Raw genomic sequence first — 24,498 nt, forward strand, 5'->3', positions numbered from 1 at the left:
GTTTAATCTGACTCTTCGATCATTACTGTATCAGCCTTGGTTAATACCTTGAAGCTATCTGTTTAGAGCTGAGGTATCCCATCCTTGTCAGAAAACAGGCACCCCATCCTTATCAGAAAACATCTGATGCCATTATTCAAAGCTTGCTACTTATTTTAACTATTTATTATTTTTAATTTTTCAAGATTTGTCTGTTACCATTTCCTTTGCCCTAATGGAACTCAATAACTTTACATGATACTGATACTTATGTTAACTTGAAATATTCTGTGCATCATGCTCTTGAAAGGGATGTATAATGCTTCTCAGTGCCTCACGCGATTGTCAAAATACAATCAGATAAGCAACAAGCTTTGAATAATGGCATCATATGCTTTTCTAACCAGTGTGGGATGCCTCAGTAATACACTGAAAGCTTCAAGTGGCCATGTCACATCCCCTTTACTGTCATGGAAGCCAATGGCTCGGAAGAGCTTGTCGCATTACAGCAGAAGAAAGATTAGTACAATAGTAAGCAATGTGTCAACTTTAGTCCAGAGATGATAAAGAGAGAGAGAGAGAGAGAGAGAGAGAGAGAGAGAGAGAGAGAGAGAGAGAGAAATAAAAAATGATTTATGGAAGAGAAAGGAATAGCGTAATTAAGAACTGGGAGGAAAATATGAGAAAAAGATAACAAAGAAAGGAAGGAAGAGAAAGCAAAAGCACTAAATAAAACAATGAGACAAAAATAAATAAAAATATATATCATGAAAACAGAGAGAAGGGGATGCACTAAAGGAGACTAAGTATGGGAGGGTGTCGTGAAGAGAGGATATATTGAAGGGCAAGTTCCCATATTTGAGGGTAAGAACACACACACACACACACACACAGCTGATCATTAAAGCTGTACCAGGAAGGATAGCAAATAACAAAATTTTACTTATTGTGTATATTAAGTGTAATAGGAAGAACACATGATTAAATTTATAGGTTATTCGGTGAACATCAGGTGTAAAATTTAAGTGCACAGAGTTGCCACCTCTGGCTGCAACAAAAGTTTTAACCCAGATGGGCTTTGATTCAAACTTTGCCCCATGCTGCTTCAGCTCTATGCCAGAACTTGTTAATCATACGGGCTGATGAGTGTTGGTATGCTCCAATCATGACCAGATGGGTACATCCAAATGAAGTGGTCCAATAAAAATTAAGTTGGTTGTTTGACCATTTTTAAATATTTTAATTTTTTTATATGTGATTACCCTATAATTGAGAAGTTCAAAACAGTTTTTAAAAAAAAATTTTACCTTTCATCTTTACTGAATGGCGGCCATTTTCATTTGTAAGCATGCGACAATGTTTCAGTTAAGAGACGTTAGCAAAAATATGAATATCTCTGCACTGGGTTAAGTTAAAACATTGCAATTGACATGATTGTTTTTAGAAAAGTGTCACCTACAACATTGTCTGTTACACAAAATACCTTAAATTCAAAACTAACCAGTCAAAATCACCTCCAAAGTTTGGTATCCAAATTTTCAAAAATCCACATTTTAGGCCCAAAAATAACAAACAAGGAGTGATTTATGAGAGTCTATTTTTTTCCTATAGTTAGATATCATACACCAGTAGTCTCATATGGAGCAAGAACACTTACAAATGTTTCCTTAATTTTTTATGAATTTTTGAAATTTGAAAATTTTCATTTTTTGTAAAGTTTGGGGTTAGTTATCTCAGGTGGGACTGAATATAAAAATATGATTTTTGCGCAGTTTGTAGACCTATATGATAGCAACATTGATATCTGACTGTGAACAAAGATACAAATTTTTCAAAATGACGAAATAATTCACATTACTCTACAACTGATCTTATGGCTGTTGCCTATTTAAATGCTTTATTGTTTCATTGTAATAAAATTTAACTGTGACATATATATAGTTAGCACTATCACCCAATATTCATTTAGTTCATTCATTTTTAATAATGCAATATTAAACAATAGGAGCTTTCGCTTTTGTTCTGTGGTAATAAAAATGCCCATTTACGTTTAGGTTTATTGTCAATACAGAAGTACATTATTGCTGGGTGTGGCATTGTTGTAGTTAGTCTGTTCTGAAACCTCTTTTAGAGTGGATGTTCATAGTTCATTGTGAGTGTAGAATGTGTTAAGTGCTTTGTTCTGTGTGTAATTTGTAATTAATTTTGAGAGATTAACTGGAATACAATAACATGGATGAAAAGTGCTCTGTTGGACAGATAGCAAGTGAAGTGTGTCACAAAACAGTTTACAGTTCAGTTTCAAAAAACTTGAAAAATGTCAATGACTTTGATGAAGTTAGACAAACTTAGTTTAAATTTCGAGTAAGTTCTTCTGTAACATCAGTATGTGAGTATCATGAGAAGAAATATATTCTGAAGTACAGCCACATTTTTGGAAGAAAGTGCTGTGATCCACTTAAAGTTCATAAAAAGCCTATAACTAAAGGTTGAGGGAAATAAAACTTGAACATTTGTCCTTGTTATGTGAGAGTGAAACAGCTTCCCAAGTGAAATGTAATGTGATTCCTGAAAATTCCCTGTACCAAAATTGTTACTCAAAAATATTTGTTGTGAATCCAGAACCAGAATCATGTAACCTTGGTAATGACATTTATATTCCAAAAGAGGAAGCTGTTAGCATATTGGATATTGTTTGTTCTAAGTTAGACGTATCTCCTACTTCGAAAATAATAAAATTAAGTAGCAGAAAAAGGAAAGCAGCGATTTAAAATAAGGTACAACAAATTTCAGACAAAATTAGAAAAGTCTTGGAATCATGCTTTAATAATACAGATACCAACATTATTTCTAAATAAGAAGAAAATCTACCACCAGCATCATCTGACACTGAATTTTTTAGCTTAATAGAGAAATTAAAAATTAAATGTTCAGTGACATCTAAAGAGGAAAAAGTTAAAATTTTAAGTTTGCTCCCTAGCTCATGGTCAAGAGAAAAAAAAATAGTTCATGAATTCAACATTTCTCATTGTTTGGTTAAACTAACCCGAAAATTAGTGAAAGAGCAAGGAATTCTTCCAGTTTTAGGAAAGAAGAAAGTAGGTACAAGTGAAGAAACAATTAAAAAGATGCAGCAGTTTTTTTGAAGATGATGAAAACAGCAGAGTGTGCCCAGGTTGCAAAGATAGCAAAAGAGTTGTTATAAGTGGAGTTAAAGTAACGAAGCAGAAATGACTAGTGCTGTCAAATTTAAATGAATTTTATGTAGCTTTCGAAAATTCTCATCCTGAATGCAAAATTGGAAGGTCAAAATTTTGTGACCTCCACCCTAACTAGTGTATTTTGGCTGGATCCTCAGGGACACACTCTGTATGTGTTTGTTTATATCTTCAAAATGTCAAACTGATGATGATGGGTGCAAAACTCAGTGATCTTAACTACAAAGAGTTACTAGATTTAATGGTCTGTGACACTAACAGTTATGACTGCATGATAAGTTTGTGTAATAAATGCCTGGTAAGGGAAGCATTATTGAATTGTTTCACGAATGATGAGGAAATGCCAGACAGTATTACCTTCAAACATTGGGTCACAACTGACAGGGCAGAAATGATAACAGTGGTTAAGTCTCAGAAAGAGTACTTGGAATCCTTAACTGATAACTTACAAAAACTCAAAAGTCACCACTATGTTTCTAAAATCCAAGGTAAGTTTTTGAAGGACAAAAAAGCACAACTTCATGAAACTGTATGCATAGTGCTAGCAGATTTTCCAGAAAATTTTACATTTGTGATTCAGGATGCAATACAAGGGTACCACTGGCTCAATGATCAGGCAATAGTGCATCCATTTATTCCCTACTTTAAAAATGAGAAAGATGAAGTTTGCAGTTCTTCAATTTGCATTCTAAGCTACTACTTGGAGCACAACAATTTGGCTGTATATGTGTTTCAAAAGTATGTAATAAATTACATAAAAGAAAATTTTCCCAATTTACTTTTCAGATGGAAGTGGTAGTCAGCGTAAGAACAAAAGGAATTTTTCAAATCTGTGCAAGCACAAAGTAGACTTTGGGTTGGATGCTGAATGGCACTTTTTTGCGTCTTGCCATGGTAAAAATGCATGTGATGGAGTAGGAGGTACAACAAAATGTGAAGTAAGTAAAGCCAGCCTACCAAGACCAACCACAGACCAAATTCTCACATTACAGGACATGTATGTCTTTCCAAGGATAATATTAAAGGCATTACCTATTTTATGATCAAGAAAGAAGAAGAGGTTCTGCATACAAAAACAACACTTCAAACCAGATTTGAAAATAAAAGGCACAACGCATTTCCACAAATTCCTCGGCACTGAAGAAAACTTAGTTCGAAGCTATGCAACAGCAGAAACCAAAATTTATGAGGATCATTGTGTTAGTAAAATTACATCTCTGTCTTTAACGTTGAATGATATAGTGGCATGTGTGTATGATGAACAGTGGTGGCTTGCAGAGGTTGAAAGAATAAGTTTGGAAAACAATGATGTTTTTGTGCATTTTTACAATCCTGCTGGCCCAAGAACATCATTCAAGAAATCTACTAGTGACAAAGTTTGGATACCAATGAAAAATGTTTTAAGGAAACTTTCAGTGCTTGAACTTACCACAGCAACTGGGAGGTCTTATTCTATATCACAGAAGCTGTCTGAAGAAATAAGTGTTCTTCACATTCACCACCAGGTTTAGAAACAGTCGCATCTTGAAGGACGTTAATTGAAAATATTTATTTTAAGTAAGTCAAAATAATATAAATGTTAATTTCAGTGATGTTTCCAATGTTTGTCTTGTGAGCATTATCTGTCCGTATGCTAGCTACTGCTGACTGCCAAGACAATGAAAGTCTGTAATCTTCATTACAGTTCATGTTGGTGGTCAACTTTACTATCTTGATTGTGCCTTGTATCTTCATTTGGTAGGCAAGTGGCTCTCTAGCTAGCACACAAGTCTCCTCAAAATGTATATGTTGACCATATGATTTCGGTGTTCTGCCACAACAGATTTCTATGTCTGTCCGAGCCATACGTGATGTTAATTGTCTATGTTGTTGGAAGTTGCCACAACTCACAATCACAGCTGACCTCACAAAAACCAGCTATGTATAGTTCATTGATGGCATCTTACATGGTCTACAGCAGGTCAAAAGTTTTGTTGTTGCTCCAAAAAATCAGTTTAATGCCCAACTGGCAAAGAATTTTTCACCACATGGTCTGTGATTCCTCCCAGGTATGGTACAAGAGTGAAGCATAATTGTTCTACCAACTCACATCTGTAGTTCTTGTTCTTTGTGGACATGGCATGGTTATAAAAGGTTCTTCACTGCATACATTAGTTCTGTAGGTGGAGCACAGCTTCTGCAGTTCCAACTACGTCAGCAGTACTGCAGATTTGATTATCCCTGACAGTCAACATAGGCAAATTCCATTCTTCTGCTGTGAGTAATGGTGATTGTGGGGAAAGGCAGGAAGGGTGGGTGGTTCATAGCACGCAGGTATAGTAAAACCCTTTTTTAACAAATCTCTGGGGACCTTAATATTTCTTCCTTAAATAGGAATTTTGCCAGAACACACGGAAAGAGTGATCCAGAATCACAGTTCAAGCATTTTAAGGTAACATAAGAGCTTTTTAATTACAAAATTACCAATACCTTGTGCTACAAATTTAAATGCAGTAAATATATTCCACTTTTCACAATGCACATCCTTTATTCATTCTAAAAAAAATCAAAAAGTTTTGTTTGTTTTGTCCTTCCAGAATATTGTAGTGAAAGAAGTTGTCACTTCAGCTGGTTGACAGAAGTTAGAATTGATCCATCTACATCAAAAGAGGAAAATCGAACAATGGAAACTCTTGGTAGGAATATCCACAACACAGGAAAAGATAGATTGCTACTTACCATAAAGATGACACACTAAGCTGCAGACAGGCATAATTAAAAGACACTTACACATAAGCTTTTGGCCACAGCCTCTGTCAGGAAGAGGCATTCTGGTCCAAACTGCCAAAGTTGGCAGTCGTGTGCAAGGTATGCTTGTTTGTGAGAATGAATGGTGTGTGTTTCTCTTCTTCTGGCAAAGGCTATGGCCAAGGGCTTAAGTGTAAGTGTCTTAATTGTGCCTGTCTGCAACTTAGCATATCATCTTTACGGTAAATAGTAATCTATCTTTTCCCACATTGTTAAAAGGGGAAAAGAAATTCCCAACAGTATCATTTTCTTTCACAGCAGCAGGGAAACTTAATGCAAGTCTCCTTTTTTCCTTCTTCTTCTTCACTGTCACCGCTAGCTCCTACCTGTGTTCCTTCATAAGCACTTCATTTGCACTCATCTCAGGTATGGAAGTCGGGACATCAGTATCACAACAAACATCTCCTGGATTGTGGCATTTTCAGATATACCAGTTTTGGTACACCTACTCCAGTTTTCTTCTAGATCTTCTTCAACAGTTAATGATGAACCATAGCCAGACTTTGTGAAATAATTTAACACAGTCTACTGTGTTACAGAATTCCAGGCAGCAACAAACATATGCTTAGGCTGTACAATGCTGAGTCTCATCATTACTTTCCTCTCAAAGGATGAAACTGATTTCTACACAGCTGCTACTCTACATTTGGTTGTAACAGAGTGTATTATACCCACATTCAGAGACTACAGATAACCTGTGCAATTCGGAGGAAGAAACAAAACAGTTACATTCCTCAGAAATTGTGTTTCCTTGGGGTGTACAGGGCTTAAGTCAATAATAAATACAATTTTCCATCCCGCTGCACCCATTGTGGCATCCAAATGTCTGAAAAAGTCAGCGAGATTTGTGACATCTCCAGGGACAGGCGTTGTACTCATATGTACAAAATAGTGTTTTTATGTTTTGAAAGCATCTGGGAATTAATAGTGGAGGAAACTTTTCACTTGCATCACTATATACACAATAGTGTCGTCATCCTTTCTTTACTTTTTTTACCACTGTGGAATTTTTCTTCCTTAACAGCATATGATTTTGCAGGAAGTGAACTATAAAAGACATCAGTTTTATCAGTGCTGAAAATGTAGGGATCATGACCCTGTACGAGGTGTGTGAGAAAGGAATAAGACCGACAAGACTGCAACCGATCTGACAACGCAGCATAAACATACTTGTGTAGACAGGTGTGTTCATTCCTTCTAGATGTACAGTCCAAGTTTCAGCTCCGTACAGCCACCACATGATTTTTGAAAGTGGCACCAGTGAAGTTGTGCTGTGTGTTACAAAAATGGGAAAAGTGGAATTTAGAGCAACATTTTGCCCTCAAGTTTTGCGTTAAATTTGGGGAATCCACAAGGATGACCTTTGGAAAGTTTGAAACAGAGCTATGGGGAACATACATTATCAAGAGCACAAGTTTTTCACTGGCAGAAATCGCTTTTGGAAGGGCAAGAGTACGTTGTTGATGAACCTCACTTCTTTCACTGTACACCAAATTTTGACAAAGTTTTGCACATGTGTCAAAATGATGCCACAAAGTCTCACAACTGAGCAGAAGTATAATCGAAGTAATGTGTGTGTTGATCTTCTTAAGAGGGTTACCAATTACCACAAATAGTTTACTCATATGGTCACAGGTGATGAAACCTGTATTTTTTAGTACAATCCTAAGTCAAAGCAGCAACGCCGGGAGTGGCACTCTGAGACAGCTCCTCGAATGAAAAAAGCTCGAATGAGCAAATCAAAGATCAAAACAATGATGATTTGTTTTTTTGAAAGAACAGGTATCATACATAAAGAACTTGTTCCTCAAGGTCAAACTGTCAACTAAGTGTTTTACAAAGATGTCTTTGATAGACTCAGGAAAAGGGTGAATCAAGTTAGACTTGACATTATAGACAAATGGATTCTGCATCATGACAACAACTCATGTCACACGGCCACTACCATCACTCAAAAAGCAATCCTGTTGTTCCACAGCCCCCTATTCACCTGATCTGAGTCCTTGTCACTTTTTTGCCTTCCCAAAATTGAAAAATGTCTTAAATTGAGGTCATTTCAGGACTCTGGAGAACATTCAAAAGAATATGACCGACATCTTAAAGGCCATACCAGTTGAAGCGTTTCAGTGCTGCTACGAACACTGGCAACAACAACTCCACCGACATATAGCCGCCAAAGGGAACTATTTTGAAGGGGGCAATATTGTTGTTTGCAACAAATAAAACTTTGGTAGAGAAAAGCTCAGTCTCATTACTTTTCTCACACACCTCATATCAATGGTGGCAGTACAATGTTCTCCCAATAGTTCATGTTTCTATGATCAAAGCCTCACTAATGCCATTCTTCAGATTGGGTTCACGAGTCTTCTCTTGCAGTATGTTTCCACTTATGGGAATGTTTCCCCTTCTCAGTCCTTGAAACTACTTTAGAAGAATATTTTCCACAGCTCTTAAAGTAGATGTATGAAAGTTCTTCCTTTCTGGATCTGCAAGAATCGTTAGGTTTGGCATTTAAGAACTTTTTGAATATGCTACACATGCAGATTGAACTAAACTGGATTTCTTCACCATGTCAGAAAGATTTATGTTACAATTGCCACTGACATAGCGGATGATCACCAGCTTTTGTTGAACTGTAAGCTTTCTACATTTGCAAGCCATAACTCCACAAAAGCAAAATTGATAGCTTTGACATTTCATTAAACAAACAACTACACTTTTTGTGCTTGGTAGACTCAGGGACTGTGACATCTGATCATGTGATGTAAGTCAAACGGAAATCTATTTCTGATTCTTTCACTGCATCTGCTGCTATTGATACAAGGGAAGTTGAGTTGGTGACTACGATAGTCTGCTTGAAAGCAGACTTCTTGTTGAAGCAGGGTTTTTAAACGTGGGGAAACATAACACTGTTCTTATAGGAGTGTCGCTAGGACCAACGGAACTATTCCTTAAAAGCAAGATTTCCTTATTAGTGGGTTTGTTAATTCAGGGTTTCATTGTATGTATCAATGTTGCTCAGTTTCTTGTACATTAGACGCCTGCTCCTGTTGATACACAGCACATGCTGGGAGTTTATGAAGTCTGATGTAAGTGGGAGGTAATTTACATTGGAGGGACCTAACAGAACATGGATAAAAAAGCAAAGCGCTTCCTATGGCTCAAACCACCTCATAAAGTCACGTGGAAAAATGTCAAAATGAATGTGGCAAACATATACAAATCAAGACGACTTGGCAGCCACTTCCCTTCAAAAGGAAGCTATGAGAGCTGAAGGTAGTCAAGTGGTCCATAACATGAACCACAATAGTAGTAACAAGTTTCCATTGCTTTAGCAGCCAGCAGTAGCCAGGAAAAGACTGTTCTGCCACACAAGTCCATGAACACTTTCACAGACAGCACAAAATGTAAAAACCTGTCCTAACTGGTAATAGACACCATAGGAACAGCAGAACATTACAGAATCATCTCCCTCCTGATTTCCATCTTAAATTACAATGAATAAAGAACTACAGTTTCCTTCCTCTTCACTTTGACGCTCAATCATATGAAAACTTTTATTCCTGCTCCTTTTAATGAAATATAGGGGCAGGCCTGAAGATTAAAAGTTGTACTGACCCGGATTGGTTGATTTGGGAGAGAGGACCAAACAGTGATGTCATTGGTCCCACCGAATTAGGAATGGATGGGGAAGGAAATCAGCCATGCCCTTCAAAGGAATCATCCCAGAATTTGCCTGAAGCGATTTAGGGAAATCTCGGAAAACCTAAATCACAATGGCCAGACACAGATTTGAACCGTTGTCCTCCTGAATGTGAGTGCGGTGTGCTAACCACTGCTCCACCTTCCTCGATGACCCAGATGAATTAAATTCCCAAATGAAGGCTGTTTGCAACAATGGCTGAAATGATGGTGCGTCATTTTACAAGACAATATGGTCTACAACCCAGAAGAATTTTAAGTAAGTGTTACAAATTGTTCAGCTTTAAAAAACGTCAAAATGATCAAGTGGTTACATGAAATAAAATGAAGTAAATTAGCAAATAAGACATTTCTTAGAGCATAAACGTTTCAAAGGCTCCGCAAATCACCCGTATGGGAAAATGATCTCGATGCTGCGTCTCAACACAGCTGGCTAAATTCTCAGTGCAACAGCACATCGTACCTTCACTTCAGGAGTCAACCTCTCTGGCCAATGTCTATCAGATCATAAAAATTTTTTAAGTTTTAGATTTTTCAGTTCTCATCAATTCCTGAATTGAATATGAAGCAAATATAAATTCTTCATATACTTATCTAATGACGATTATAAATTTTCTTGTAGAATAAGATGTTCCCAAGGAAGAATGTCTTGAAACGTGTGAAGACTCAATAGTTCTCAGTGTTGAATTACAGTCAGTGTCAGAAACAACTACTTCTAATGTCATTCTGGAAAGTATTTTTACCTGAGTTTTATTCTGATATACTGAAACAAAGACAAAGAAGTGAACACTGCACTCTAAGGTGTCATTAATTAAATATGGCTGAGTGTCAAACATTAACAAAATTGTGAAATTTCCTGGCTGACTAAACCTGTGTACCAAACTACGATATCCACTTTCAACCTTCAGGAAGTTTCACAATATCGAACAAACTACTGCAGAACAAAATATATGTTATGGAATTAATTAAAATGCATTCACTGTGTTACCCCAAAGCTCCAGATTCGCGCTTAAAATTGCAACACCATGAATATAAGTCACATGCATTTGAAAATGGTATAACAGTTTACCAGATATAAAATCCTAGTCACATGATGAACAACAGCCATATAAATAGCAATGTAACATTTGTACATGTCCTTTGAAACTGTTATACTGTGGGGCACAAATATTTTTTCTAACTTATTTTGTGATACATAAAATTCAGGGCTGTAGCAGAATGTTGCATGGAAGAGTACTAACATAAATATGAAATACATATTATTTACACAGATCAGGCAAGAGAAGATGAGGAAACTGAAAATCAAACAAAAGCTACTAGAAGACAACATTAAAGGAAATGTTCTAAGAGATGAACAACTAAATGACTTGAGAATGCAGGAAGTAACAGGTATTGAAATCTGCAAATTTACCATACAATGGGTACATACATTTAAGGCATAGTTATGAAGAATTTTTTAAGTTGCATCATAACATGAAGAGATTTATGCAGCACTGAGCCTTTCATGAGTTTAATGGCTATGCATCATTATAATACTGTGTGTGTAGAGTTTTATCATTGAGCAATGCACCACTCCTCAGTGTTTTACTACCGACCTATAAACATAATTGACTAACAAACAAAAATGTACATAAAAAAGAAATATTTGAACTGAAAACAACAGTGATATAAAGAACTGTAATGGACCATTTTTAATCTCTCTTTCCTTCAATGGTTATGCTCTGCCTGCAAACCAAATACAATCTTCCTAACATAACGTACTCTCTCTCTCTCTCTCTCTCACACACACACACACACACACTCACACACACACACACACACACACACACACACACACACACACACACTTTCACTAACCACACCTGCCCCTTTGAAAATCAAAGTGAAAGGTGGCTCTCTCAAGCACTTTTGATGCCGCCAACTTCTGTCATTCTTTGACAAAAAGGAAGGCAGTGACAAAGTTGCTTTAGATTGTGCATACAGAAAGACGTTCCCTTCTATTTTTCTGATGGAAAGTTTTCATGATAAACAGTTTTCATGATAAACAGACAGCCCCTGCCAATATGCTTCATCTTTCAATATAGCAATTTCAAATATTATGCAAACGATAGCTTAAGACTGAATCTCATACATAAATGCACTTTACTTTTCAAATTTTGTTGTGTAGCTAAGGAATGTAGCACACACAATTATAGCACAAATATCTCAAAATAGGAGTATAATTGAGTCACTTACCGGTCTTAACCATCTCATATGCTTGTTTGCATTTAATTTGAAACTCTGACACAGTTTCTTCATCAACTCTACTGGTCAGATTCACATTTAATTGATATGGGTCCTGTAAAACCATAGGGGTATCTACCCTGAGTGGCCTAGCACCACTATACATTATTCTATTGTACAGCTGCATTTCTGGTGGGATTGCCATTCCTCCTCTAATGAAAATTTCACGGTCCAGCACATCTCCCATGTATGGTGCCAATACTACTCGATCCAGTCTAACTTCTGAGAAGTAACTGCAAAAAAAATGTTGATAGCAAAAAAAAATGAAAAATAAAATATTACAGACAGACTTTACATCATAATTTTTAGGAAAATAAGCTATATTGTAAAGACAAGGTAATCATGAGATAGAAAAAAGAAATGCTCACATCGACTTCAAAATACATCAATTTTTCAAGAACCTCTACCTCTTAACTGCTCAAGAAAGTACCGATAAACAAAAAAGGAGGTAATGGGCAGTAGACAAGCATATTTGAAGTTTATTTAAGAGTACTGTCAGCTATCGGAGAAAAGTCTTCCTCACACACACACACACACACACACAAAATCACTATTGTTTCCTCTGTATGGGGAGGGATAGTAGGGTAGGGATTGGAGGAAGATCCCATAGTGCTATCTTTGGAAGTGTGCAAGATGCAACAAGGACAGGATAGAAGGTGGTTAGGCACACAACATCGGGAGGCTGCATTGGTAAAGGGGGGGGGGGGGGGGGGAGCAAAGAAGGGGAAAGAAGTATGCAGGGGGTCTGGGGGGTACAGCAAGCATGTGTAACTGGAATGGGAGCAGGGAAGTTGATGGCAGCAAGCGTGGATGGCGACTAGCAAAAGTTTCGGGGGGATAGGGGGGTCGGGGAGGGGGTGGGGGGGGACGACAGTTTACAAGAATCCAGATTATGCTGTAGGATGAGTTCCAAACAGTACAATTCAGAGAAGTTGGTATTTGTGGAAAGAGGGAAGACTTCAGAAGTCACTCATGTCGAGCACAGCATGATGTGTGGCATGCATGGCAGCCAGGTGTCTCTTGGGCTCAGTATGGTGGCGGCTGTTCATGTGGACAGGAAACTGTATCGCAAATTTATGAAATAATTTATACTGCTTCAGTCACTTTTTTTATTAACATTTAATTAGCACAAAGTGTTTCAGCAGCGTGCTGCCCTCATCAGGTACATTTACATTATATTAATCTGAAAGGGTTTTTATGTTCATTTTCTGACTGCGCCAGTGAGGTGACGTATTGACATACAGTTGTTTTGGTTGGAAATTTAGTTGTCTGGCACATAGAACACAGTAGCAAACACATCACAGCTTATCAGTTTCACATACAGATGATGTCCCTGTGCTATGTGTGCCAGACAACTAAATTTCCACAAAAAATGCTCCTACATCAATACATAACATCAATGGCACACACAGCAAATGAACCTAAAAACACTTCTTCAGATTAATATAATGTAAATGTAATTGCAATGCACCTGATGATTACAGCATGCTGCCAAAACACATTGCACTAATTAAATATTAGCAAAAATGTGGCTGAAACAGTATAAATTATTTCATAAATTCACAAACAAGCTGTCTGTCCACATGAATTTGTTTATGTGGCCTTCCTCGCTTCAACCTTTGGAAGTGCTTGGCTCTATCCCCTTCCCTTTCCTCACTCCAAACACATGTGCATGCGTACACACACACACACACACACACACACACACACACACACACACACACACACAACCTAACATCCTATCATCCTGTTGCCATGACATCCCTGCAGTCTCCAACAGGCAACACTACAGCATCTTCCTCAGCCCTATCCTGCTACCACTACCCCTCCCAACCCCAAACCCCGTTTGTAACCCTAGGACCCACCACAGCCAAGAATGCTGCTCACCGCATTCAGGCCTTAGTGCACAGACAGTTCTCTCTCTCTCTCTCTCTCTCTCTCTCTCTGTCTGTGTGTGTGTGTGTGTGTGTGTGTGTGTGTGTGTGTGTGTGTGTGTGTGTGTCTACTTTTAAATGTGCCTGCCTACACATCTACGTGGTGAGCAGCAATCTATCTTATTTCGCATTATTGTTATTTCATCCTGTATTTTCCATTGTTTAAAAAAAGAAACCATCAGCTCACTGTCAACCATTTCCTAGGTAAAGCTTTATTATCTTAAACTAGTTACCCATCCTATTCAGCAATTTTTGTGTGTTAAGTCCTGAGAACTAGTTACTCAACATGCAGCAGAAATGTTAATTATTCATTCACTGATCACTTGTTTAATAAATGAGTCACAACTGATTACATGAGTGACAGTTCACATGTCTTTCAATGCCCCTATTTCCTGAATTGTATTGTAGTTGTTGACTGGAGACATACTCTGCTGTTATAACTGGTGAAATATTCTGACACACTAAACAATTTCTTTTTACCCCCTTTTTATGTTTATTACGAATAAAACCTGCTTCATAACTAACCTTTACAAGCAGCTCCACAAAACACCTGTGACACACTAGCAACATAATAATAGAATCGTTTCACCCACAACACATGGGAGCTGACACTGTTACTAGGGATTATAGTTGGTCATACTGTCATAATAGCTGTTACAGTCATTACTATACAATGAAAAACAACAAAGGACCTTATGGGAGAACACAAATATCAGTAACAACTCAAAAAAACAATGCAATTGCACTTCTACTAACATATCACCATACTCACTAACTTATATATACATCGCAGACAAAAGTAGTTAAAAAACTTAAAAATAAGAATCCGCAGAATAATAAGTGCAGTTTAATGGGTAAGTGAACAATTACTATGTCATTTACTACTTCTTTCACCTCTGGAAATATGTTACTTTGAGAAATTCCAAATTTTCCCATGGTTTGGAGTTCATGTTAAATTGTACATACCTTTATAGCTGGATGTGTATGCCAGTTCAGGGGTCAGAGGATGGCAAGGATATATCACTTCCACTGTATTGTTCAAAACAACCTTCAAGTTTAGAACAGTTTTCCCTTTCTAGGATAATAACTCTGTTACAACTATACTCAGTCTTTCATATTCATCTGCACTATCGGATTCGGCCCCCAAAACATAAATGTGCAGATACGGTCTTTGATTTTAAGGACGGTGTTAAATCACACATAAATTAACAGAATAAATGCTCAAACAAGAAATATGGAACTGTAGATGTGTAATACTTTAGATTAGACAGGACATTGCACAAAATTTCAAAATTTTTAATATGTATGTGCTCTCATTTGTTAAAATAGAGCAGATAGCTGGTAAATTAACAACTGTTCTATTGTCAGAACACAAAATATGAACAGTTTAAACATAACATATTAAGATCTCTACTGTGGTAGCTGCCACCTGTTCCATATCAAGATGTCTTACTCACAGCCTCATCACACTTTGACACTGCACCGGCAGTGGGAAGCAGGAGTTGTCGAAACATAGTGATAAGCTTACCAGAGCCTTTATTGACATACAATATCCTATCCTGCTCATCCATAAACTGACCTCCAACATCAGAAATTCTGCTAACCTGCCACCAACCAGCATTCCTCTGATCACCCAGACCTTGAATCACTCAACCACATCCTTCACCAGGGTCTTGTGCTGAAACTACCTCTCATCATGCCCTTAAATGAGTGAGATTCTACCTAAAATCCCATTCAAAGTAGAATTCCACCACCCACCCAATCTACAGAATATCCTTGTTCATCCCTATTCCAATTCTGCTCCCAATCCTGCACCCCTCGTGGTTGGCCCAGGTGCAAGACGTGTCCCATACACCTCCTAGCACAGTCCAGTAACAAGCATTTTATACACTAAGTGCAGGTTCATGTGTGAAAGCAGCCATGACACATTTCAGCTATGCTACAATTACTGTACAGCATTCTATGTAGGCAATACCAGTAACCAACTCCCAACTCTCTACTCACATGAATTGTCTCTCACTCACTCTCACTCCCCCCCCCCCCCCCCCCCCATTCCCACCACTCTCCTTCTCCATCTCCACCTTCCTCTCTTTCCCCCAGTCGCCCTCTATCTCATGTGTTCTTTCATCTTGTTGTGCAGCCACTGATTCGTTTGTCAAAAGGCCTACCTCATACTATCCCGCTATCCTCTCCTTGCCTTGTGCATTCAGTCTTACCCCCTCCCCAACTTCATCAGCACATGCAGCTGGTCAGTCTTACCTCAGCTGCTGGAGTGTTCCTTTTAGGTGTGTCTGTGATTGTGCGTATGAATGTGTGTACTTTTCTTAGAAAAAGAATAAGAACTCAAAAGTAAGTGTGAATAATGTTTTCTGTTATGCATGTCCGTGCTACATACCTCAGTCCACTATCGGTGAATGGTTGCCTTTCTTGTATTTTAAACATATTAATATCTGTATTGCAGATGAATGTATCATCTCAACAGGCCAGGAAGCCATAAGTTAATGGTAATACCATGGGGCTGAGACACTCTTAGAAATGGATGCTGAGTGAGAAAAAGTGACATTTAAAAATAAGTGCAACTCTGATAGGTCTGGAGCAATTACAACTTAGCTTTATAAATATTTGACTTACTGGCAGGAAAAAAACTTTGAGAGACACTCATAGCTTCCCTTGAGATAGCAGTTGAGCATTTAAAAGACATCACCAACAACCAATATTAGTGTTTAAACAGCACTTTTTGTGGCCACTAGAATGAATGCTAACAGTGCTGATAATATGTGAACCCACATTTACTTGAAAACAATATTTAAATGTGCAAAACATCCATTTCACACAGGGCATGAGATCAGGCTGTTGCAAAGACTGTTCCATATTCCCCGGAAGTAGTCAGCATTCAAGCAGACACAGTTGCTCTAAATGTCATTGCAGTCAAGGAATGTCTCATTTGTAAAGGAAATAACAATCAGCGTAATGTTGTTTGTTGACTGACTTGGTGTGTACTGCGGTGTGGAGCTGGTCTTCACTGAGATTGGGTAAACATCAAGAAAAGTTACACGAGATTTAACTGTGAAAGTGAGTTACGGGATTACAAGAATTACAATAGGTCAGTTTCATCTTGTACTCATGCAGTCAAAATACTGTAAATGTAATAAAACTGTACATGACTGTAAATCCATACCCAACCCCTTAATAAACATAAACTTAACAATCTGACCAACAAACAGCAGTATTAACACTCTGATGTATGTCATCCGATCCATGTGAAATGTTCCCCCTTTACAGCATTTACATTTTGAGCAAGCATATTTGTGCTGATGCAAGCTACACCATCAGTCTCCAAAACAGCCTCCTGTTCAGAACCTACACGCCTCATGAACCCATTTCCTCACCTTATGATGATTATTCTTCTGACCACCCCTACTATAATACTTACCCTATGCATCCTCCTAACAGAATCTTTCAAACTGTGTTACTGGCAAGCCCCGTTACATCAAAGGGAAGGTAGTAGTTTATGTGCAACAGCTGCCCGGCTTTTTGTATTCATATGACTATATTGGTATGATAACCACCTACACACATAGAGTGTGTACTAGTAACACACAGTAACATGTTCAGAGCACATAAAAGTTGTGACATTGGTCCCACCTGGCTTCTCCATCCCACTACCAGTTCCTCAAAAGTCCACAGATGAAAAATGGGCCTGATTCTCATTACCCACATGACCCCAATACATGGCAATTTTTCTGATTTTCTTTTTCTTTATTGTTTGTTTTCCTATTTTTTATTTTTATTTCATCAATTTTTTAGACCTCTGTGCCATTTTTCTTGCACTTCAGTTTCTCTTATTTTTTGGCTCATTTACAAAATATTTCCACTTCTCTCTGACTCATCTACTACTCACTCTTTCATTTTCAACTCATCAAATTTTCTAATCTCATTCTGTAGCTATAATCAATCCTCTCATCCTGACCAACTTTCCTCCGAGGTGTCCTAGGTCACTGTACATTGTTAACTCTTACCAGTTTCTTTTCTTTATCTTCACCTCTTTCCCTGTCCGCCCCTGGTAGCTGAGTGCTCAGTGCGACAGAATGTCAATCCTAAGGGCCCGGGTTCGATTCCCAACTGGGTCGGAGATTTCCTCAGGGACTGGGTGTTGTATTGTCCTAATCATCATCATTTCATCCCCATCGACGCACATGTCGCCGAAGTGGCGTTAAATCGAAAGATTTGCACCCGGCGAACGGTCTCCCCAATGGGAGGCACTTGTCACACGACATTTTATTTACCTCTTTCCCTCTCTTCTACCAGGATGACAAAAATTGAAGATAACGCTTACTGTTTTGTCAACAATGAGATCATTAGAAATGATGCCAAACTTTTGATAGGTCAAGACTCAGAAAGGAAATCTGCCATGTCCTTTTCAAAGTAACCATCTGACGGCCCAGGCATTTACCTTTAAAGGAAAAATACAGATGGACAAACCCTGTAAACTTTGATGACTGGACAATAATTATAACCTCACTTCTCTCGAACGAAAGTCCCATGTCCTAAACTCTATGTCACCTTGCTTGGTAGTACACTGTCAAGTTACAGTTTGCACAAAGAATCAGCCTGATAAGCATTCAAGATCCGCAAACAAAGCCAACGTTGTCATTAACAGACCACTGAACAAACACAAAGAGCGTAAGCCAGAACGTCCAAGCCCAAAGCAGGGTCAAATACCAAATAGCAACTAAGCATGACAGAACTGAATGCATATGGCATATGATACTGAACTGAGTCACAGCGGTTCACTTGGCAGGGATACTAAAAAACGTTATTTTATGACATTTTTACAACAGTTAAGGTGGTATGGTGTGGCTCGGTGGTTTAGGGGTAAAGTGCCAGACTATGGATCCAAAGATCTTAGGTTCCATATCTGATCACTTTCACCTTGGGTAATGTTAGCTGATGTGAATAATACCAAGTTGCATTGTGGTTCAGAGTTCATATTTAACTGAAGTTCCCCATATAACTGGCAGGTTACATCAATTTAGAGGTTGAAAAAAGGCAAGAGCAAACTATCTCCAACAGGAACACGCCTAGTACAGCACTCTTTGGACTCACTGAAAAGAAAACCTGTACAATGAGTAGTTAAGTGATTATGACACCCTCTTCCCCTCCACTCTCTGAAACAAAAAGTTGTTACTGCACAAGATTTATTTCAATATACTTTATCAACAGTGAGTAGACCCATGATGATATACCCTGTATGACTGGGGTACATCATGAAAAACTTACACACGAGAACACAATAGTGGGTTGGCCCCCAATCTAGCAAGACTTCATTGAACATGCATGGGCTATATCAAAATATGATATTAGAACCAGTCCATTACTCCACAAAATGTGCACGACTGCAGGAGCTGCAGCAACGTTTGAAGCAAATACGACAAACATGACCCACACGGCAGAAACTGTCCCTGAATTCCAAATAGTAGTGGTCAAGCCAAAAAGGGGAACATTTCATCAACACAGCAGTGTTCCTAAAAACTGTCTGTATAGTGTATACTTAATTTATCAGTTAACATAACAAAGAACATACCCGAAAAATTCTTCAATTAATATTCTCAGAGGATCCTTGTTAGTTATGTTTTCTGCCATTTCAGGAATATTTTTATCATGCAATACACGTAATGCAGGAACCATGGCTTCAGGTATTTGTTGAAGGTAAAACAAAACCAGCACTGTCATTGCATAGCTGGAGAACCTGTGAAACATAAAACAGGAAGTTAACAACAAAGAAAGTTTGTTTAGACCAAATAATATTAGTTACAAGTTTTTGTTGTAATTTATTTTTCATTGTCATAACATGTACTGCATACTTTTTGGTCCCTCAGAAATTAGCTTAGAAGGAATATATGTATTCATCACTAAAAACTCAAAATAATGTTCTCATCTAACAATTACACAGTAGTGACACAAATTGCACCAAATTGTTGAAAAGCAGCACTATTAAACTGATTTCATATGGAAAGACATTTAATGGTGAAATCCTATGTTATTCTTAGAGCCCCTGAGGAGAAGCTAGTCTGATGGCACAACTATTGAAAATAAAAGCTACAGTCTTGTGAGGTATTAGTCAGCTCTTACAGATGGTCAGGAATGGCATCTAACATAAGTGTATTTTCAAACAACAGGAAGTCCACAATGAAATATCACCAACATTATGAAAAGGACAGATTGCTGCTCACTGTAAAAATGACAAATTGAGTTACAGACAGAATCAAAGGAAACTCCAGGTAGGTATATCAACAATGAAGAAAAAGATGGATTGCTATTTACTGTAAAGAAGACTCATTAACTTGCAGGTAGGCACAATTAAAAGCCACTTACATAAAACTTTTGGCCACATCCTTCATCTACTCTTCTCAGTGTCCATTCTCTCTCTTCTTTCTTCTGTTTATTCACCGTCTTCTAAACTGCATCTACTTCTGAACCACACTGTATCAATAATCGTCCTTGCACAACACAGACTTCGTGACAACACTGATTGTTAATGCAGTGTCTGATGCCCAGATTCTTTCCTCCGATATTTATAATCATATTTATTCCAACTGATCCCATCCTGACATACTTTAGCATTTTGTTTTCCACACCTGCTCGTGCCACGTGAACTTTTTATCTTCGACCTAACCCAACCCCCTCCCATTCTCTTCACTTTTCACAACACACACACACACACACACACACACACACACACACACCTCATCATTCCTTTTCTCCCATGTTTCTGGACTTTTTAACATATTTGTGTGTATTTTTATGTGGTTTCATGCATTTTCACATATCTGTGCATATTTTTACATGTTTGTGTGAATTTTTACGTGTCTGTGCGTATTGCTGCATATATGTGTGTATTTATTATGCATTTTTACGTGTCTTTTAGCTTATCCAACTCCTCGCACAACTATTAACACCTATTTTGTTGATTTCTGTGTCATTCCTGTTTCCTTTACACCATTTCTGCCACAGAGGACCCTTGCTCCATTTTTATGCACCAGTTCAGGAAAGTATCCCATTCCCTCACTAAAACCCAGTCCCACAACCTGTTTCTCAAATGCTGCTTAAACCATGGAACTCCCACAAATGGCCTAACCGTAAAGATTCCTTTCTCTGCATCCCACCTCTCCTTTCACAATGATCAACACCTTTTCAGATTCTGCCAATCCCTGGCCCTCACAAAAAGGGTACTGCAAAAACACACCTCCATAGCACAGGCATCCCAGAACCACCTCTGCTTCCTCTGCAAGATACTATTACTTAGCAAGTCTTATCTGTACATCATATCTCTGAAATTGAATCCCTTGCTCTCCAGCACAAGGAGGAGCATTCCAGAAACCACCTCCATAAGTTATCCAACCAACTGACATCCTACTGCCGCTTTGGAGCACCACTACCCATCTCCTATCGTATCCACAATGTTCCTCCTCGTTCACGCCACATAGCACTTAAACCCTGCCTAGCCGACTCTTTCAACTTGCCACATTCCCCAAAACTCCCTACTGATTCTCCACCACAACCAGAGCCAAAACATTTCCTTAACACTGTTGTTAACCCATCCATCAAAATCCCCAGCCCCAGAAAGTTTCAGTCCTATCCAGAGGCCTCACCTTTAGCCCTACACCCTAATTTCACCATGCTGGGCTTGTCAAAGACTTACTCTCCTTTTCCCGATCCCTGCAATGAAAGCATTTCTTTGCCACCAATCCCTCCAACCAAAACTACCCAGAACCCTGCCTCTTTCAGTTCATACCATCATCCAACAGTGACCTTCCCCCCCCCTCCCACCTAACCACCTGCTGGTCACCTTCCAGGAATTCCTCACCTCCAACTTCGCCCCACAATCCTTCCCCAGGTCCCTTCCTCAGAACGTCAATCTTTCAGTAGAAGAAAGAACAGCCATTCCCAAGCTCAAAACTGATGCTGGTCGAATCATTCTACCTGCAGACAAAGGTTCCACCACTGTTGTTATGAACTGCAGTGAGCACCTGGCAGAAGGCCTCTGCCAATTATCTAACTCCTCCACCTATAAACTCTGTCAGAGTGGTCCCAGCCCAGAAGTCCAAAACAATCTCCAATCCCTGCTTAACCTCCTCAGATCCCGCGTGTCGTATACGACACACCAAATTGGTGAACTTTGTTTAGCCACAGCTCCAATGTAACGCCAGAGACACATGTCTAAGTAGTTTCCCAGACGTCCGCGAGATGTCAGCATGGATTCCTGCGAGTTTCAGCGGTCTGGCGCGTAAAGTGACGAGTGTAAGCTTTGTTTCCTGAGTGCATGCGTGATAAGGCAGACAAAATGATGTCGAGATATTGTAAGTACCCATTTATGTAAAGTTATTTACATTTTGTATTACTTTAGCGTGCATAATGTTTGAGGCAAACACTACTGATCGGTATGAGAGCATTTTAAAACAAAGAAATAATATTTTTCACTGTACTACAAAAGGCTTTGTACACGTGTGTCAGATGTGTGTGTGTGTTTGAGGTTTACGGGCGCTAAACAGCGTGGTCATCAGCGCCCAAACGCATAAAAACAGGAACACATGCAGTGAAGGGACTAAGTCGAACAGCGAACAAGGAGAACGGCTAAAAGACACAGACCTGACGCAGTTCCAAATCCTCACATACAGAGGCAAAACAAGAGGAGAAGGAACACACTAAAAAGGAAGGGAAACAAGGAAAAGAGAACAGAAACCGAAGGGAAACAAGGAGGTAATCGTGACTGGCTGACCTCTTACCTCAAACCTGGGTAAGCCAGTCACCCAGCAGCACATTAAAACCCTCTCCCTAAAATCTGAGGCAACAAATTGGACAGGACACAAAACCGTAAGACCTTAACTACAGTTGTTGCGTCATCTTGTAAAATAGAGGGCTGGCAAAGAAACCACCGCCCTCTGGTCAGAGAATAAAATATAGTCAAGTAAAATGTGGCGGACAGTAATCTGGACGCCACAAGCACTGCAGATTGGGGGGTCCTCCCGCCGGAGTAAAAAACCATGCGTTAAGGGACTGTGCCCGATGCGGAGGCGAGTGAGGAGAACCTCATCCCGCCTGCATGACTGGTAGGACGTGCGCCATGGCCGCGTGGTGGCCTTGACCAGACGCAGCTTATTTTCACCGTCTGCCAGCCACTCCTCTTCCCACTGACGCAGAACGCGATAACGCAGGAGGGAGGTAACAGCATGGAGGGGGACGGCACATGCAACAACGTGAGGGAGGAAACATGCATCTTTGGCAGCCACATCCGCCAGTTCGTTTCCCCTAATACCCACGTGCCCCGGCACCCAGCAGAAGGAAACCTCCTTCCCCTGCCGTTGCAGGTGGAGTAGGGCATCATGGATGTCCTGGACGACCGTATCCGCTGGGTACAAGTGTTGCATGGTCTGAAGGGCACTCAGGGAGTCAGAACAGATGAGGAACTTACGACTGGGAACACATCGCATCTGCTCCAATGCCCGCAAGATCGCAAACAATTTGGCATCAAAGATGGTAAATGCTGCAGGAAGCCGTAACTTGACGACTCGATCAGGGAAAACGACAGCACAACCAACAGAGTCCCCCTGTTTAGAGCCATCCGTAAATACTGGTATATGGTCGGGATGCTGGTTTAAAATATCATAAAATAAGGAGGTAAAAACAAAAGCAGGAGTGCAGCTCCTCCGGTACTCCGACAAGTCTAAAAGGACGCTGGGCCTTTGGAGCAACCAGGGAGGCAGGCGAGTAAAACCTTGTTGTTGGGGGGCCACACGCTCCACACCAAGGGACTCAAGCAAATGCTTGGCACGAATCCTAAATGGTCTCGTTGCCCTGAGACGACTGGAAAAGAGACGTTCCATAGGCGGTCGGGCAATGGTAGGGTACGCAGGGGAGGTAGGACAGGCAAGGAATTGACACACCCGTCGCACCATGAGGAGTTTCCGCCGGATGCCGAGCGGCGGTTCCCCTGCCTCAGCACACAGGCTGGGGATGGGACTGGTACGGAAGGCACCAGTGGCCAGCCTGATACCCTCATGGTGTACTGCGTCAAGAATCTTCAGATACGAAGGCCTTGCTGACCCATACACGGTGCAACCATAGTCAAGACGCGATCGGACGAAAGCCCTATAAAACTGCAGCAGACGCGCCCGATCTCCTCCCCAGGACCAATGGCTCAGACACTTCAAAATATTCAGTGCCTTCAGGGCCCGCACCTTGAGGTCTTTAAGGTGAGGCAACCACGACAACTTGGAATCAAAAGTGAGACCCAGGAACCGCACAGTGTCGCTAAAAGGAAGAATGGTGTCCCTCAGACGCAATTCAGGGGAGGTAAAAAGACGTCGAGAACGATTAAAATGAACACACACACATTTGTCTGCTGAAAAGGTAAAACCCGTCTTCGCAATCCATGCCTCTAATCGCTGTATCGTAAGCTGCAACTGCCGACTAGCAGTGACAAGACTGGAGGAAGAACAGAAAACAGCAAAATCGTCCACAAACAAGGAGCATAGGGCAGGACTCCGGATAGTGGACGTGATACTGTTAATGGCGACGGCAAAGAGGGTGACACT

The 24,498-nt window shown here is 39.6% G+C and overlaps 1 protein-coding gene across 4 annotated transcripts in view; it reads right to left on the reverse strand.

The window, feature by feature from the left end:
- Positions 1-24,498, reverse strand: part of LOC124615870 (speckle targeted PIP5K1A-regulated poly(A) polymerase-like) — a 221,925-nt gene that overhangs the window by 103,864 nt on the left and 93,563 nt on the right. For all 4 annotated transcript variants that reach the window (XM_047144035.1, XM_047144033.1, XM_047144032.1 and 1 more), the window contains 2 exons: positions 19,488-19,652; positions 11,922-12,202 (listed from right to left, as the gene is read on the reverse strand). In XM_047144035.1, coding sequence (XP_046999991.1) covers positions 11,922-12,202; positions 19,488-19,652 — 446 coding nt within the window. The remainder of the gene's footprint in view (positions 1-11,921; positions 12,203-19,487; positions 19,653-24,498) is intronic.

This window comes from Schistocerca americana, chromosome 5 (genome assembly GCF_021461395.2).
Source record: "Schistocerca americana isolate TAMUIC-IGC-003095 chromosome 5, iqSchAmer2.1, whole genome shotgun sequence".
Lineage (NCBI taxonomy): Eukaryota > Metazoa > Arthropoda > Insecta > Orthoptera > Acrididae > Schistocerca > Schistocerca americana.